General features: G+C 55.3%; 5 protein-coding genes across 5 annotated transcripts; 4 read left to right on the top strand and 1 right to left on the bottom strand.

Annotated features, from left to right (window-relative positions):
- Positions 1 to 1541: 1541 nt before the first annotated feature.
- HMPREF1541_07630 (uncharacterized protein) lies at positions 1542 to 4040 on the top strand (the record flags this gene model as incomplete). The annotated part of the gene is made up of 1 exon (XM_008721954.1): positions 1542 to 4040. One exon carries the CDS (start codon positions 1542 to 1544, stop codon positions 4038 to 4040), a length of 2499 nt encoding a protein of 832 aa, XP_008720176.1.
- A 1744-nt stretch (positions 4041 to 5784) lies between these two features.
- Positions 5785 to 8549, top strand: HMPREF1541_07629 (uncharacterized protein; the record flags this gene model as incomplete). The annotated part of the gene is made up of 3 exons (XM_008721953.1): positions 5785 to 7972; positions 8069 to 8324; positions 8375 to 8549. The coding sequence occupies 3 exons, from the start codon at positions 5785 to 5787 to the stop codon at positions 8547 to 8549; spliced, it is 2619 nt and encodes an 872-aa protein (XP_008720175.1).
- Positions 8550 to 9359: 810 nt separating this feature from the next.
- HMPREF1541_07628 (uncharacterized protein) lies at positions 9360 to 11076 on the top strand (the record flags this gene model as incomplete). Its single annotated transcript, XM_008721952.1, has 5 exons — positions 9360 to 9457; positions 9564 to 9803; positions 9904 to 9928; positions 9984 to 10107; positions 10157 to 11076. The coding sequence occupies 5 exons, from the start codon at positions 9360 to 9362 to the stop codon at positions 11074 to 11076; spliced, it is 1407 nt and encodes a 468-aa protein (XP_008720174.1).
- Positions 11077 to 12137: 1061 nt separating this feature from the next.
- On the top strand, positions 12138 to 14876 carry HMPREF1541_07627 (uncharacterized protein; the record flags this gene model as incomplete). Its single annotated transcript, XM_008721951.1, has 3 exons — positions 12138 to 14016; positions 14125 to 14255; positions 14454 to 14876. The coding sequence occupies 3 exons, from the start codon at positions 12138 to 12140 to the stop codon at positions 14874 to 14876; spliced, it is 2433 nt and encodes an 810-aa protein (XP_008720173.1).
- Positions 14877 to 15085: 209 nt separating this feature from the next.
- Positions 15086 to 16840, bottom strand: HMPREF1541_07626 (uncharacterized protein; the record flags this gene model as incomplete). Its single annotated transcript, XM_008721950.1, has 1 exon — positions 15086 to 16840. One exon carries the CDS (start codon positions 16838 to 16840, stop codon positions 15086 to 15088), a length of 1755 nt encoding a protein of 584 aa, XP_008720172.1.
- Between the last annotated feature and the right edge of the window lie 525 nt (positions 16841 to 17365).

The raw sequence follows: 17365 nt of genomic DNA, 5'->3' as shown, positions 1-17365 counted from the left end.
CGGTATGCGCAGCAGCGTAGGCTGCAACTATTGGTCGCAACAGCTGTCGGAGCACTGAGACACAACCACTGATCGCCCAATTCGGGTACTCGTCCTCCCCCCTCGCCTCGCCCACATGGCTCCAGTATGCCGCCCACCAATGCGCATGGCACAGTCCGGCGCCCTAGGTTTGGGCTTGTTTCTCCGTAGCGGCGTCGTCATGCTTGTCGCGCTTTTAGACTCCAGAGCGCTCATAACTTATCGCCCTTGATCAGCGGCATCCGCTCTTCTGCAAACAGCTGCAACCCACGAATCCTCTTTACTCGGTATATGTTATGATCTTGTCTAGGATTGACTCAAACGGTAAACCGTTTTCAGGCCGTCCCCAGGATCTCGCGTGCCCTGAAGATCGCTTGCTGCCGAAAAACCCAGTTTTAGCACCACGGCCGGATATCCATCAGCCTCGGGTTTGCCCTTCTGAGGTGTCCACCATCACCCCAGCCTGTCTGTTCTGCCACTCGACAATACCAAAGCAGGTTGTACCACAAATCTACGCCCCCATTCGAGACAAGACCGTCCGCGCCGCGTCGGCAGAGACCTGCCCTGGGTCGCGGCCCTCAACATCCCTGCCCAACTTTCGCTTGTATGACCAGCATTAAGCCCGTAGGGCCCGCTCTGTCAACATGCCACCCAACGCGCCCAGCCGAAAAGCAGGTCAGTTCACGACTTCCAGCTGCATTGATGACGCCTCTTTTCTTCTTTCGTCCTCCATTGCCTTGTTATTCGCCCTAAATTCTTTATCACTGCCCGATGTGGGCGTGACGAGCCTGTCCCAGGCGATCGTCCATCACCAACTGGACCGATTCTATTGCCGATCAATGCATGGCTGACCTGAGATAACAGAAGGTTTCGACATGGCCAAGCTACAGAAATCCCATAAGCAACAGCAGCGTCGCTCGCTCGACCCTAAGCCCCAGGTCGCCAAACTTAGTCCCGCTGAAATACGATTGTTGAATCAGAGAATAGACGCCTCAGTTGAGCCGCCCAGGGGAACTTCCTCCAAATCATCCTCGCGGCGCCTCTCCGGTGGGAGTCCGCCGATCGCGCCACACACCACTCAACACCAGGCTCTGCCCCGTTCGTCAACTGCCCCTTTGCCCACCCCGCCAAGATCGCCCGTCAAGCACGAGCGGCGCGGGACTCAACACGCGCACGACGAGCGCCAACGTGGGGCTAGAGGCCGTCAAACAAATACAATCAACAATGCATCGCGACAGTCGAGCATCTCTTCTTATCGCAGCACCCATTCCCGGCAGATGTACCGCGGACATGAGGTGACTCAAACCGGGAACAGAGTCATCGTTCAGGTACCCAAGCAGGAAATAGTCAGCAACCCATTGTCTATGTTTTCGAGGCCACGGCAGAGCCAGCTGCAAGCTTCGACATCGCCGGACAAATTCAAACGGAACTTTGAAGAGCTCGATCCGTACCAGGCCAGCGCTATGCTCGAAACGCGCTCTCAACCTCCCAGCATATCGAGCCGAGGTCCATCGCCGGCAAGAATGACGGATTCGCCTGTTTCGGTTGAGGACGCCGAGCTGGATACGCCCACGAGCATTCAGCCTGCGACGGATGTCAAGAACGACAGCAAGGAAGTAACGCGGCCAAACTCGTCAGAGAAAGAGAGGACTACCTCAGAAGAGACAGTGAAGCTTTCAAACTCCCACTCTATCATCGACCAGACTAATCCAAACCCTGTACCCCCGAAAAGTAACAATGACGTTGCCCATCGACAACCCAATGATGAATTGGACCTTTCCAACAAGGCTTCTGCAGCAAATGCGGCTGTTGCTCTACCCAAGGCAGACAGCACGGTATCTCAGCGCAATGACGTTACTGAATCGATCAAGCCGCAAACCGATCCTGATCAGGCGCCCAAGAATGCTAAGAAGCGCTTCACCTTCCACCAAGTTTTCGATAAGAAGGAGAAAGACAATCAGAAGGCTACAAACAAAAGGGAGAGAAGGAGAACACTCACTTTTACGAAGAGCCCTGAAGCTTCGCCACAGGTCCCCCAGGAACCACCCGAGAAATCGAATGCTGTCAGCTCAGCGTCCGCGCAGCAGCCTGGGTCTCAAAAAGAGGACCCGGACTCCGATGCCATTCCCTCACATCCTGCTGTGCGTCCTCCAAGCATCAGATCGAGCTCGTCTTCTGCCGAATTAGGCCGAAAGCCCAAGCTCAATACTCTTCCGGTCTTAAACACAACAGGTCCATCCTACTCGCGCTGCGCCTGCTGTGGCAAAATCAGGAGGCCACACGCTTTTGGCACGGAACTGTCACCTGTTCTCGAGAACGAGCATTTGCGTGCGAATTTCAGCTTGGAGGCGGAACGCACCTCGCACGAGTCTCGGCGCTATACACCCATCATCCCAATCGAGGTTGCCGACAAAGATGACGTGCGCAGCATCCGTACCGTGCAAGGCTCAATAGAACCCAGATATTCTCACTCCAGCGCTGCCAGCGTCAGAAGCTCACAGTTCGAAGCCGAGACTTTCCCTCGCGACTCGAGCAGCATTAGCGTTGCCACCGCCCAGACGACCATCGCGTCGTCCGTGAGCGATACAGATAGCCAGACGACAGCGAAGAAGCGTACTGGCACCCTGGATGAGGTCAAGCTGGTGCGCTTCTCCAGCTTGCATGCGCGACGCGGAAGCGACACTGATGTGGTGCTGGCTAACGATGAAGAAAAGCAGGAGATCGCGCAGAGCGTTCCCTTCGTGCCCCCGCAACTCCACAAACCTGTTCAGCAGCAAGCAGCAGAACACAGGCCTGCATTGCTTCCATCGCAGCACAAGCTTCTCCAACAACGGCAGTCACAACAGCACCCACCTGCAGTGATGAGTGGCGCAGCCCCACGAGCGCCTCACCCTCTCCGCCAGATCTCGCCGATCGACCAGGTGATCGAGAACCCGCGTGATCAGCACACCGCGAGTGCGGATGGAGGGAGCATCGTAGAAACCGAGCGGCAGGAGATCAAGCGGATGCCTAAACAGGATATCATCACCGTCGTTCCCCTGAAGAACCGCTCCACTGATTCCGATGCCTCGCCCACAAACATCGAGACCTCGCCCCCCACCAAGGCACAGCCGAGTACATCAGAGCCTGCCTCCGTTCTTCCCGCCGCTCCTCACAAAACTAACAAGCTGAGGAAAAATCCTTCTCCCAGCGGGTCCTCCATCTCCACGTCCCGATCTCGCCGTCTCTCCCTACCGAGTCCCCACAAATTCCGACTTTCTCCCAAACGAGGCGAAACGATTCCACTCCCTTACACATCCGCCCGACCGGGCCCACCGCCCGAGACCGATCCCGCTCAGCGGCCCCCGCTGCCCTCGCAAGCCACAAGCAACCGAACCAGCATGTCTTCGGTCGCCGAGGCCCGCGACCGCGCCGCCGCCGCCTCGAAGGCCAGCAGCCGGCGCACGAGCACCGACGTCGCGCACAGCAACGGCACCGACGCGCCAATGCCAGCTGGCACCGCTGGGAACGTAGATGCAACTCAGACGGTGCGCCCGAGTCCGAGCTTCGCCAGGTTCATCGCCAACTTGCCGGCCACGCACGCAAGCAACGTGCCGGATGCGAAGAAGTTCAGCTGGGGTCGAGGCGGCCTGAGGCGGGGAAGTGTCGGCACTGCTCAGCAGGGGCAGCAGCATGGCCCGCCGGCGACGATTGCGGAATGGGATGGCGAGGGTGGCTCAGTAGGGACGCGCACGCCGGTTGCGGTGGGAAGGAGAAGTCGGGCCACGAGCGTGAATGGCGTGTCAGAGGCTGGAGCGGACAAATTGCCAATGAGTCCGAGCGAGATGCGGCTACCGCAGTTGCAGCTGGGTGGGGGGCTTGTGAGTCGGAGTTCGACCATGGGCAGGCTGTTGGGTGATGGTGGCAAGGATGACGGCGGCTTCATGGTGGTTAGTCCCGTGGAGACGAATGGAAGGAGCGGAGGCGGGTTTGTGGGCGGGATCAAGCTGGAGAAGATGATGAGGGAGGGGGTTGGTGCTTGAATTGTGTAAACGAATGGGATCTGCTACGACCTGATATGAAACGAGGCGATGATTATGTAGACATAGGCTTGGTTCCCTACCTGTAGACCACGTGCTCCTCAAGTTGTGCGGTCAGCAATCAGACGCTATATAATGTGGATGCGACTGGTGACGAGGCTCTTTACCATGGACGACTTGTTTATGCTTTCCACTGTTCGATTGTAGTGCTCACCTTGGCTGGTCATGATGTGGAAAGACACGTTGTTGAGGCTCAGGATTGGCGTACTTCGATGCTGGCCGCAATATACGACAACTTATGAGCTGGATCTAGCCCACGACCAAGGAGGAGGTGAGAGGCTTGGCTCTCTTACAAATAATGCCGGCCGAGGATCTCCCAGGCTCAAACTCGGGGGCGAGAAACCCACGTTTTCGACCCCATACCCCAGGATTGGGCGTTGGTACGGATGACAGGAGACGTTGACGGAGTGACGTGGTCGAGCGTGATGGGCGAGGCATATGATCTGCTCGAGAGCGAGGTGCGCGGTGCTGCTGCAGCCTCTTCAGCTTTCGAATGTGGCCATCGGGATGCATTGCCGGCATCCGTTTGTAACATGTACCTGCCTTGAAACTCTCAACCTGCATAATTAATGTGGACAACGCTGCCAGGACTAGCCTCGAGACAAGATCAATCTGGGGAATCTGCAACTATGTTACCGAGCTGGCTCGTGTACGTACAGAGACAAGCAGGAGGTGTCGCGAGTTGTGGGCCTATGAACGGACACACCGTGGCCGCATGGTCAGCAGGAACTTGCATGACCCCGGAAATCAGGCCATGTGATATGCAGGGAGTTAAAAGCAGGCACATCCAAGGTCGAGTTTTACGGAGTTTTGCTCATGGGCAAAGGCGAGAATCGTTGGACGGCCCGAGTCGTCGAGTCTGACCATGGCCCACGAGCCGCTGAGGCCAGGCTAGACCAGGCATCGAGTCTTGGCCGTCGAGTCTGAATGCCTTGTCCACATTCAAAGAACTGCTTCAGCTTCAAGCACTTGAAGGCATCACCCGCTCCACACAAGTACCCTGAGTACCCTTAATGGATTTGTGGTGAGATTGAAATTGCCACTGGTCCCAGACCAATCGCCAGATTTCGCATAGTCCCGGTGCAGGGGCGGCGTGAAATTTTGGCCGGTGGACGGTGAATGCAGTGAACGGGGCAGCCCCATGTTCGTCCCTCTCCTCCATTTTCTAGGTCCGGCTCCAGGGTGGCTATGATCAGCCATTGAGCACGGCCGGTGCAAGAGCCGAAGCCCCACAGGACTGGCTTCCCCTCCCCATGGCACCGCATCGCGCCCCCGAATTTGCTTAAGCAGCCCTCCCTAAGCACGAGAGGGCAGGCTCCTGGCGCTAAGTCCTCTTCCACAAGTCTTCCCTCGATCGGCCCTCCATACCCAACTCCGTCTAGGCTGAGAGTCTCATGAGTGGACATTCTGGCATCCTGGCTGCAGGGTTCGGCCTGTAGTTTGCGAGAGGGCACCCAAAATCAAAGCCATGTGAGCGGCGAAAAAAGACTAGACTCCAGTCGTGAATGTCGTCTCCAGCGTTACTCCAGACTTTCTTCGTTCGCAGCTGCTACTATCATCCCACCCCACAACCGCCAAACCATTGTCGCCGTCGCTACCACCGATTCTTTCAGCTCGCTGAAGCTGCCCACTACTATGGTTCATTGGCCTCTGGCTCAATTTGTCGATCGCCTCAACCTCGGTAGTCATGCTGTCACGAATCTCCTCACATCCGCACGACTCGTACTCCAATTATCCTGACTACCACCATCAGCGAGACATGCTCTCCCAGCAACGGCCAACCACTCTTGTGCAAAATAGCCACAACTCCAACCCTCAGCCGTACGATGATATGAACCTCCAAGCTGGCCGGAAACGAGCTGGCTCTGAACTAGACCCTTCGGACACTGGTGACGCCCAGGGCGTCCGCCGCCGCATTTCCCGAGCCTGCGATCAATGTAACCAATTGAGAACAAAATGCGACGGAAAACATCCATGTGCTCATTGCACAGACAACGGTCTGCCTTGCGAGTACGCTCGAGCTCACAAAAAGCGAGGTCGTGCGCCCAAGAAGGATAACGAGCAGAATGACGATATCAGTGGCAACCAGATGCAGAACAACCAGATACCTTCTTCGGCACCGCGTCCATCTAATTCTCGAAAATACTCCACTACATCCTATGTCGGTGCGGTAGACAACACTCTGCCGTCGAACAATACCCCAACAAGCGCCACTTTCGAATCTGCACCACAGAATGGCTTCTACGGTGGTTTCGATCATGTCGCCAATATGTCGATGAATACAAATGGCCAAATGCCTAATGGTCCAATCTCTAATGGACAGATGCCCAACATGGACCAGACAATGATCCCACAGATGGCCCAACCAAACTTCCAAGTACCAGACAATCATAGCTTCGCTGCTCAGATGGACAATATGCATGGTCAGCCAGTAAGCGGATTTGGCTTCCCGTTGGGTGATGACTATTCGGTCGCCTTCATGGGCAAGGCCCCGATGGTCGAATCTCCAGACTGGCTTGCTCTGACCTCGCCCATGTACCTCACAGAACCGCCTCTCAATCAACCTCGGCCCCCTGACCAGCTGAAATACTCTGTCTTAAGGCCACTTCTGCCTCACATCGAATCCATCATGCCTCAAGCTATTGCATGCGAGTTGCTCGAGCAATATTTTAGCAGTTCAACCTCAGCCTACCTACGACCCTCAAATCCCTACATCCTCGGCTATATCTTCCGCAAAAAGTCCATCTTGCATCCTACCGAGCCTAGGCCATGTACTCCGGCCTTACTTGCCAGCATGCTGTGGATAGCGGCTCAAACTAGCGATTCGGCTTTCTTAACCAGCCAACTAGATGCTCGCGGGCGAATATGTCAGAAGTTGCTCGAGTTGACCATCAGCATGCTCAAACCCCTGATCCACAGCAATGCGAACAGTGTCAATCCTACACCAAGCTACCATCACATGTCCAGCTCAGACGCAAGCCTCGCTGGCCTTGTCGTACCCACCGACAGAGTGGGCCACCATGGAGTAGATCGCGTCCAGATTGACAACCTGGCAACCTACATTCATCTCGCAACAGTCGTTTCGGCGAGCGAACGCAAGGCAACTTCGCTTCGCTGGTGGAATGCTGCATGGTCTTTGGCACGGGAGATTCGGCTCGGACGCGAACTGCCACCTAACATATCGCCCGAAAAGGAAGGCGAGGAACAGAAACCGATCATCGCAGACGGCGATATTCGCAAGTCTTCGATCGATGAGCCGCGCGTGGTGTCATATGTGAGTGAGGAGGACCGCGAAGAGCGACGCCGAACCTGGTGGCTCCTCTACATGCAGGATCGTCATCTGGCGCTCTGCTACAATCGGCCTATGTTCTTCCTCAACAGAGAATGCGAGAATCTACTGCTGCCTCTGGACGACGACATATTTCAGTCGGGCCGATTCGAGCACGCTTCTGATCATGGACAGAGACGCCGTGGACTCAGCATCGAATGCACCTCACATTCAATCTTCGGCTACTTCTTGCCGCTCATGGTGCTTCTAGGTGAGATCCTGGATCTGAATCACGCTCGAAATCGACCGAGATTTGGTCCCCGTTCAAAGCGGCCTAAGAACTGGGATGATTCTGTCGAAGAAATTTCGCAGGCTCTGGAAGCCTTCGGGCAATCACTTCGCGATTTCGAAGCTGCGGGAGGCCGTCTGCACAACTCGGATCATAATCCAGACGCTGTGACTCCATCTGTGGTTAGCACAGGCACGAACGACTCGGTGCCTTTCTCCAACTCGGAGTTAACCCTGCAGACAAAGACTACGGTCGCATACAGCACGCATATCATGCATGTGCTCTATATCTTGCTTACAGGAAAGCTTGACCCGATTGGTAAGATCCCAACTGCTATAAGTCGCGGTGAAGCGAGCACCACTACAGCGATTTTACCACCTTTGTCTCTGAGTTAAGTCCACTGACATTTCACAGGCCTTCTTGAAAACGCAGACCTCTGGATCTCATCTCAGAGCTTTATCACAGCAACTGGTCATGCTGTCAACGCAGCAGATGCAGTGGGGGACATTATCGACCAAGATCCCGATCTGAGTTTCATGCCTTTCTTCTTCGGTATCTATCTATTGCAAGGAAGCTTTTTACTTCTTCTGTTCGCGGATAAGCTGCAAGGAGCAGAAGTCAGCGCAGAGGTGGTTCGCGCGTGCGAGACGGTCGTTCGTGCGCACGAGGCGTATGTTTCTCTTGATTGGCCTTTCAGGAGCTAGGCTAATACTGTCGCAGGTGCGTTGCAACGCTCGACACGCAATACCAACGAAACTTCAGGAAAGTTATGCGGTCTGCTCTCCAACAGGTGAAGGGCCGGATATCGGACGATTTAGCGGAGCAGCAACAGTGGAGGCGAGAGGTTTTGGCCTTGTATCGCTGGACGGGCGATGGAACCGGGCTTGCGTTGTGATTCTGGTGGCTTAAACGAATAAATGATTGAAACGAGTGAAATGGAAAAGGTCCCAGGGCAAAGATACCCACACGTACCCGGAGGAAAATCAGGTGTATATTGACATTCTAGCGACGTGGGTTCAGTCGTCACATTCGACGTACGTATCTGACTACTTAGGAATGGGAAGCGGGTTTCTCTGGGCAGGATGGAAGCCGCACAGCCAGTAGTGAAATGGACATAAGGACAACAGGCCTCCTATGACGCTGCTGTCCTATCTTGCTCGAATTGGCTTATGGACTGTGACTCTATCGAACAAGACAACACATCAGGTACCTCGGGGGGGGATGCCGCCAAGACTGCGCTGATCTTCACGAGCAGCACCATGCCTTCACAGCTTTCCTAGTCCATGGGAGGCTACCATCACTCACGCCACTAAAGTAATTCCATCGACCAAGATATGTCCGAGGCCACGCGCAACAACTGCTCGGATGTCCGCCAGTCTCTCGTACTCGCGCGTCTTATTGGCTAGATGCCTGGCTGGATAAATTCACCATCAATTTAGCCGGGATATACCTCACCCGTGGAACCAAAGGTGGCTTGGCCAACACCAGGCGCCTTCTGTCAGGGTTGATGAGGTGTCCTCTGACGGCGGAGACTCGTTTGACAGAGGCGTTATTGATCTTTGACAGGTCGTTCGAGAATCGTTCATCGCCCACACAACCAGGGTCGACGCTACTGAACTGAGAGCAAGGGCTTCGGTTTCGTCAGGCACCAACTGCAAGCACACCCCATTCAATCCTTACAAGTCTAGTCAACAACCTGGTCAAGATGACGACCGGAATTCTGAAGACGTCGGGCGACAAGATCGTGGACAACAATGGCCAGCAGGTTGTACTGCGAGGCACAGCAATTGGAGGATGGATGAAGTATGTCCCTGAATTACTTAGATCTGACACTCCCCCTGCATACAACCTCGCTTCGGCCGGCCTAGCGGCCATTGAGTTCCAAGGTAGTGACTGACCAGAAATGTAGCATGGAGAACTTCATCACCGGCTATCCCGGCCACGAGAGCCAGCACCGGAAAGCTATGCTCGCCGTGCTGGGTCAGGAGAAGTACGAGTACTTCTTCGACCGGTGGCTCGAGCATCACTTTACCGAGGCGGACGCGAAGTTCTTCGCAAGCCTGAAACTCAACTGTATCAGGCTGCCGTTCAACTATCGGCATTTCGAGGACGATATGAATCCTCGCGTGCTAAAGGAGAGTGGCTTCAAGTAGGTCCTCCATAAAATCAATCGGAGCAGAGACGATCCCGTGTTTCATCCGAGCCACCTCAAGGCCGAAGCACGCTTACTGACGCCTCTTTCCTAACAGGCATCTAGACCGCGTCGTCGATCTCGTGAGTCTCGCTCCCCTCTGGAACCCTGCACCCCAGACTTACTTGATGAATCTAGTGCGCCAAGCAGCAAATCTACACCATTCTGGATATGCATACTGTTCCTGGCGGCCAGAACCCGGACTGGCATAGTGACAACCCCACTGCCTACGCCGCGTTCTGGGACTACAAGGACCACCAAGGTAGATTCTCTCGCCACCATATAGCCCCCCTTCCTGACATCCGCTCTAGACCGCACGATATGGCTCTGGGAGCAGATCGCAGCCCGCTACAGGGGCAATCCCTGGGTCGCTGGATACAACCCCATAAACGAACCCTGTGATCCAGAACATGTGCGACTGCCGGCATTTTACAAGCGCATCGAGAAGGCGATCAGAGCCGTGGACCCAGATCACATCCTGTGGCTGGACGGCAACACTTTCGCCATGGAGTGGAAAGGGTTTGACGAGATCTTGCCCAACTGTGTGTACGCGCTGCATGACTACTCGATGATGGGCTTCCCAACCGGCGAACGCTACGAAGGGACCGCCGCCCAGAACGAGATCCTGGAGAAGTCGTTCCTGCGCAAATGCGAGTTCATGCTGCAGCACAAGGTTCCCATCTGGAACGGAGAGTTTGGCCCGGTGTATGAACCTGCGTCCACCCCTGATGCCGATGCCATCAATCAGGCGCGCTACAACCTGTTGGGCCAGCAACTGAAGATCTACGACAAGTACTCGATCAGCTGGTCCATCTGGCTGTACAAGGACGTCGGTGTGCAGGGTATGCTGCACACGAGCCCCGCCTCCAAGTGGATGAAGACAATCCAGCCTTTCCTGGAGAAGAAGAAGAAGCTTCGCCTGGACGCGTGGGGCGTGCACTACAGCGAGGAGAGCGAGAAGGCCGTCAATCCCTTGGTGGAGTGGATCGACAGTGTCTGTCCGGATGCCAAGGAGGTGTACCCGGGACCGTGGAAGACGGAGCGCCACGTGCTGAGAGCGGTGGTGCAGACGTACCTGTCTGACGCGTTCCAGAAGGAGTTTGCCGAGCAATTTAGGGGCTTCAGCACGGACGATCTTGAACAGTGTGCGAGGAGTTTCCACTTTGACGAGTGCGTGCAGAGGGAGGGACTCAACAAGATCCTGAGTGATTATGCTAAGGTGCAGAAATGAACTGATGGCAAGAAGGGAGATTGTGGTGCGGGCAGCATTGGTCGGGCCAGTGGACGTTGTAGATGACGGAAATGTGGGATCATGCGATCCTGTATTGAGATCAAGTACATGAGATAGCTGTCTAGTGCTGGATCGAAAAGGTTCAACAAAAATGCTCAAATATCCAGACAACATCCCGCGACGGGGTACGTGATAGTGAACGCCAAGACTTTACTGCCTGCGAGTGCGGTCCCAACTGCGCAGTGTACCTTGGTGTTCATCTGTTGTAGCTAGGCCTTGGCCTGTCTTGCAAGACTGGACTTATTATCTAGACCAGGTCTGGAGACTTGAATAAGGGCATAAGTCATATCTGACAAGCTTCATGGCACGTCCGATAGGATGTCCTGCGGCACGAGACGCGGTACGGTCTTTCGTATATCGATGAGTCAAGGTCACAATGGCTGCACATACCCCACAGCTCCGAGGATACCGAAGGAATTGTCTGGGACACACGCCACCATCCATTGCCTTGGGAATCGCGTCGAAATCCCCTCTCGCCTTCTCCCGGCCTGCAGCTTGATGCTGTCAACGCCAAGGCGAATTTAGGCAATTAGGCAGTTTGCGCTCCGGCAGCGAAACGTCATACTTTCCGCAACTTCACCTCAAGCAGCCACCGCTGCATTATAGACCGTACTACTTGGCCGGCAACTTTCCGTCCCCCAGTCTTGCAGCTTCGAAGAATGCCCCCAGCTCTTTGGAGAAGAAGGCTACCTTGCTTCCCCGCAAAACGCCTATCCGGGCAGAGATGCGGTGGTACTAGCTTGCGTCCTAGCTGTACGCTACGCAATTCTCACAATGCACCGATTCAGCCGATCGAGCATAGAGGAGTCATGCAGAGTGTGAGAGAGGTGAGTTATTGCACCGACGGCTGTTCCTGCATGCCATGCCGTCCCTCGCGGGTACAAGAGCCGTTGGCTTCCAACATGAGTCCACTTTCCAGCAGGATTTTCTTTTTGCGCAGCCTTTAGTATCTCGCCATGACTAGAAAGCTGTTGCCGGTGCTGGCACTACTCGTGCCTACCATGGCTGCTGCCAACAACAACAACACTCGTCTTTGGTACACCGCACCAGCTGAGCAATGGACCGAGGCGCTCCCCATCGGCAACGGCCGCCTGGGAGGCATGGTCTTCGGAGACACCGAATCAGAGCGAATCCAAGTCAATGAGGAGTCGGTCTGGTCCGGCGGCCCTCGGTCGAGGCTGAACCAGAACGCGGCGCAGACTGTCACGGATGTGCGAGCGTTGCTTGCTGACGAGCAGATCAGTGAGGCACAGACGCTGGCGGACCTGGGCATGGTGAGCTCGCCGCAGGCGATGCGGCACTACGAGACTCTGGGAGATATTTCGATATCGTTCGATGGGACTTCCAACTATAACAACGGGAGCTATCAGCGATGGCTCGACCTGGAGACTGCGATTGCTGGAGTCAAATTCTCGGTCAACGAGACGGACTTTGAGCGAGAGCTGTTTTCATCCGCGCCTGATGATGTGATGGTACATCGTCTGACAGCCAACGGGACAGAGAAGCTTTCGTTTCAACTTCGTGTCTGGCGCCCATTTGACAACATTAATGTCGCCTACGATCAGGGATACAACGAAGGAGGTGATTCGACTTTCATGGTAGGCGCGGCGGGCAGTACGGATCCTATAACTTTTGCGGCCGGGCTTAAAGTCCAGACCGATGGCAAGCTACGCACACTTGGGGAGTTCCTGATCGTCGAGAATGCCACCGAAGCTGTTGTGTACTTCGCGGCAGCAACCACTTACCGGACACCTGATCCAATTGCGGCAATCAAGCAGACATTCATGAGCGCTCAGCGGTACTCGTACGACGAGCTGAAGCAGCGTCACATCGAGGACTATCAGGCTCTGTACAACACGTGCACGCTCGAACTGAGCAGCGCCGACAGCAACGGCTCGGCGTTGACCACAAATGAAAGAATTAACGCAACACAAGCTGGGGAGACGGACCTTGGCCTGATTGCGCTTCAGTTCCAGTATGGAAGATACCTTTTGATCTCCTCCTCCAGGCCTGGGACTCTGCCGGCCAATCTCCAGGGCATCTGGAACGAAGACTTCATGTCTGCCTGGGGCTCCAAGTATACGGTCAACATCAACGCAGAAATGAACTACTGGCCGGCAGAAGTCACCAATCTACCATCCCTTCACCAAGCTCTGTTCGACCACATCGAGACCATTCGTCAATCGGGTGTCCAGACGGCGCAAAAGATGTACAATGCCTCTGGCTGGATGGTCCATCACAACACTGATATATGGGGTGACACAGCTCCGCAGGATCAATATCCGCCCGCTTCGTACTGGACTCTGTCCTCGGCCTGGCTCAGCACCCATATTCTCGAGCACTTCTTCCACACGGGCGACACCAGTTTCCTCCTCTCCAAGATCGACACACTAACCGGAGCGATCCAGTTCTACCTCGACACCCTCCAGGAATACGAGCTCAATGGCACCACCTATCTAGTGACCAACCCCTCCACCTCGCCCGAAAACTCCTTCTACACCTCCACCAACGACACCGGCAGCATGACCGTGGGCCCCACGTGCGACGGCCAGATCCTGCATCACCTCTTCACAGGCTTCACCAGCGCCGTCGCTTCCCTCCCGTCCGCACCAGTAGATCCCGCATTTATCGCCCGGATCAACACCACTCTCGCCCGCCTGCCACCAACGCAACTCAGCGCGCGCTATGACGGCGTCATTCAGGAATGGATTCACGACTACGAGGAGGCCGAACCGGGTCACAGACACATCTCCCACCTCTACGCCCTATATCCGGGCACGCAGATCCCGCCGCCTGATGCGCCGGGCCACAACGCCACGATTTGGGAAGCCGCGATCAAGACGCTAGAGAAGCGGTTGCATGATGGCGGCGCTGGAACTGGTATGTCTCTCGCCGCACGCTCTATTTTTGTTTGACGGAAAGGAGTCCTTGGAGAATTCCCCCTGTCTTGTATCCACCAACACTGGTCTAACAAGAGGGTGTGTACAGGATGGTCCCGAGCCTGGGCGATCAACGTGGCTGCGCGTCTGCTCAACTCGTCCTCTCTGGCGGACAACGTGTACGAGTTCTTCAACCAGAGCACGTACCCGAATCTGTTTGATGCGCACCCGCCTTTTCAGGTAAGTCGTCCACCGCCGTTGCGCGCCCCCCTCACCTCGCAGCGCGATTTCTAGTCAATCCAACCGAGCAAATCCGCCTTCTCTCGCGCCTCTACCTCCCACCCATTCTTATATCTCCCCACCCCTTCTCGACCTCTCCCCAAAAGCCCCATCTTTTGTTCAGATTAGCTGACAGCCTCCTCCTCTTCTCAACCACAGATCGACGGCAATTTCGGCTTCACCTCCGGCATAGCCGAGTCCCTGCTACAATCACACTTCCAGCTTCCCCCCAGCAACGACAGCGCCGCCGCGACGCGCGAGCTCTGGCTCCTCCCCGCCCTCCCCCCGACGTGGGAGGACGGCGCCGTCAGGGGTCTGGTGGGCCGCGGCGGCTTCGTGACGGATGTGACGTGGCGAGACAATCGGGTCAGGAGCGTGGGTATCACCAGTCGGGTGGGTGGGGAGGTTGTTGTCAAGTATCGGCATGATGATTCGGGGGCAGGAGAGAGGGGAAATGCGAGCGTGAGTGCGGTGGTGGTGCCGAAGGGGAGTTATGCGGGTTTTGAGGCGGTGGAGGGAGTGCGATTTAGAGTTGCGACGGTGGCGGGTGGGAGGTATGAGTTTGAGGTGAACTGGGATTAGATGGGTTGGGTTCAGAGGTATGCCAGGAACGGCCGGTGGCTATATGGGGGGTTATCATGTACCCCTGCGTTGTGTTCGTTAGGAGAACGATAGGACACGTATGATGTACAATAAAATTATCCAGCTGAAGCTGTCTAGGCATGCATTTGGGCCTAGATGAAGCTGCTATATCAGATGCAATATTAATGCCATTGGTTGGGTCTTTCCAATCACTGCCTTGAGAAGACAATGTCACTGTTCCCACTGAACTCCCTGGTGGGCATGCCCCTGATCCAGTGACTGAAGGTCCTGCTCTGCGGATGTTCTAACAGTATATTCACATCTGCGCTGTCTGGAGGTAATTTGACGCCGTTTCCAGGCTTCGGATACAGCGCGGCATGCTCGTCGAAATATGAATCATAGCCCTCATCCTCAGCTTCGGCGGAAGCGACAATCTGGAAAGGAAGAAGCGAGGTGACCGGTGTGGTGTAGTTGGACTTGAATTGAGCTTGTGGCAGCTGCGGTGCTGGGATTTGAAACATGGGTAATGCCGGCGCCAGGTCACTGCCGGATAAGATGAGAGAGATGAGTTGTTCCTTGGTTCGACTTTCGAGAAACGCGATCTTCTGAGCTTGTGACAAGGCAGCCCCGCCGACGAGAGGCCCGACGAATTGTGGTGGTTGTGATTGTGTAGTAACGCTCGTTGGCATGGCCACCTTGGACTTTTTGCCTTTCTTGCCATGCAAAATCTTTTCGCAGTGTGCGCAAAACCATTCCGCCTTGCTGTCGGCGATGACAGATTGCGGTACTTGGGGCTCGTGGCAGCGCTGGTGCCAGCACTTGTTGCAAGCGTCGCAGAAAACAATAACATTGCCGACGGGACCATGCCCGCGTTGGCAGTGCTCGCATAGAGCTAATTGTTCCCGGCCTCGGTACAGACGCCTCTTGATCTTGGGATGTGTCTTCAATGCTGGCGAGGTAACAGGAGCGGTGTTCCGACTCTCAAGTTTTGGTCTCTTGGAGGCGGGACTTGCGGACTCAGTAGCTTGAGGCTGGACACTGGGAGGCTTTTGGATCTTGCGACCTGATCGCGTTTCATCTGTAGGATTGTATTCAGGAGGGGACTCTGGTGAATCGGGAAATAAGGAGTCTGGCGTCATTGACTCCCATCGCCCAACATCTGACGTAGATCTGCCCCTCTTTTTAGATCCTGAGGGTGCAGATTTGGGTGTGACAGAAGCAGAGTCTGGTGCAGTACCCGGGGTTGATAGTTCGCCGGACTTAGGCTGGCGCGGACCACGTTTGATGCCAGGTCTCCCACGGCCAAGACCTTTACCTGAGACAACAGCGCCACTCGGTAGTGTGTACTGCTTGACTCTGCGGGATGATGTTTTCGGCTCTCGAGAGCCATTGGGCTCTGAACTAGGCATCGTCATTTTGAGGGTGTTGTAATATCCTTGCGGCGCATGAGAAGTCGCTGTGAAGGTCTGTGGAGGAGGTCGATTTGGGGCGGGTAGTGGTATAGAATGTCTGAAATCAGGATCGCTGTCGGTTTGCAATGTTGCCTCATCGAGTCCGAGGGCTTGTTTGCCCGTGACTGCACCTGGGCCTGTGTGACTTTCGCCTTGTACACTCAGTGCCGGACTGGCAGAAAAATGCCTGGACATCGGAGAGGCTTCTAACGCGTTGTGGGCCGGATTGTCGCTCTGCATGGATACCCAGTCAGTAGCCCAAGGCGACGCCCGAGAGCCTTCTGACGCTTCTTTGACAAAGACTCCACTAGGAGGGCCGGAACCGGTCGATCTAGTCTCTATTGAACCGTCTACGTTCGAAATCGCTGGCTCTGAAGTGTGAGGATGTGCATGAGCTTGCACCTCAATAGTATCGGAGTGAAGCTCCCCATCATCTGCTGAAGCGTAGGCAGCCGGTCTTTGCTGGGTAGCTGGTACAGGAGACAGATTCACTCCGTTTGTATCAAGTGGCATGGTGATGGTGGGCTCAGCTCAAAAGCTGAAAATGATTGGACAGCCGGACTCTGGCATTACCGATGGGCTGGACGGGCGTGGATGGGGATGGTCCGGCTAGCGATACTATGCTCGTGATGAGTTGATCATACAATGTTCGATGCCTGGCTCGATTATGGAAGACGACGGCGATAAAGACGTCTCGTCGCCCCTGCTCGGCGCGGAATTGGCAACGTCGGCGATGGAGACAGTCACGTGCAAATCACGTGGGAAGAGCTCTCCCTCGGACCCACCTTGGCCTTGGCTCCGTACAACTCCAAACAACGCGGAAAAGACTCAAGGAGGCCATCGTTATTCGTACCTTGCAACCCTCTTTTCATCATGTCCCCTGCAGCACGGGCGAGCAAACAGATAAACGCACAAACGGCGCACCTCTATCGAATCACATTCATGTTTCGAAACCCCTGATCTTTCTAGTGGATTCCTCGAGTCACCGTCATACCCTCAAGTGCCTTCCATTTCTTTTGTGACAAATATGAGCCCATC

Source organism: Cyphellophora europaea (assembly GCF_000365145.1).
Source record: "Cyphellophora europaea CBS 101466 unplaced genomic scaffold supercont1.7, whole genome shotgun sequence".
Lineage (NCBI taxonomy): Eukaryota > Fungi > Ascomycota > Eurotiomycetes > Chaetothyriales > Cyphellophoraceae > Cyphellophora > Cyphellophora europaea.
Note: the sequence above shows the minus strand (reverse complement) of the source record. Positions and strands in the feature narration are given on the sequence as shown.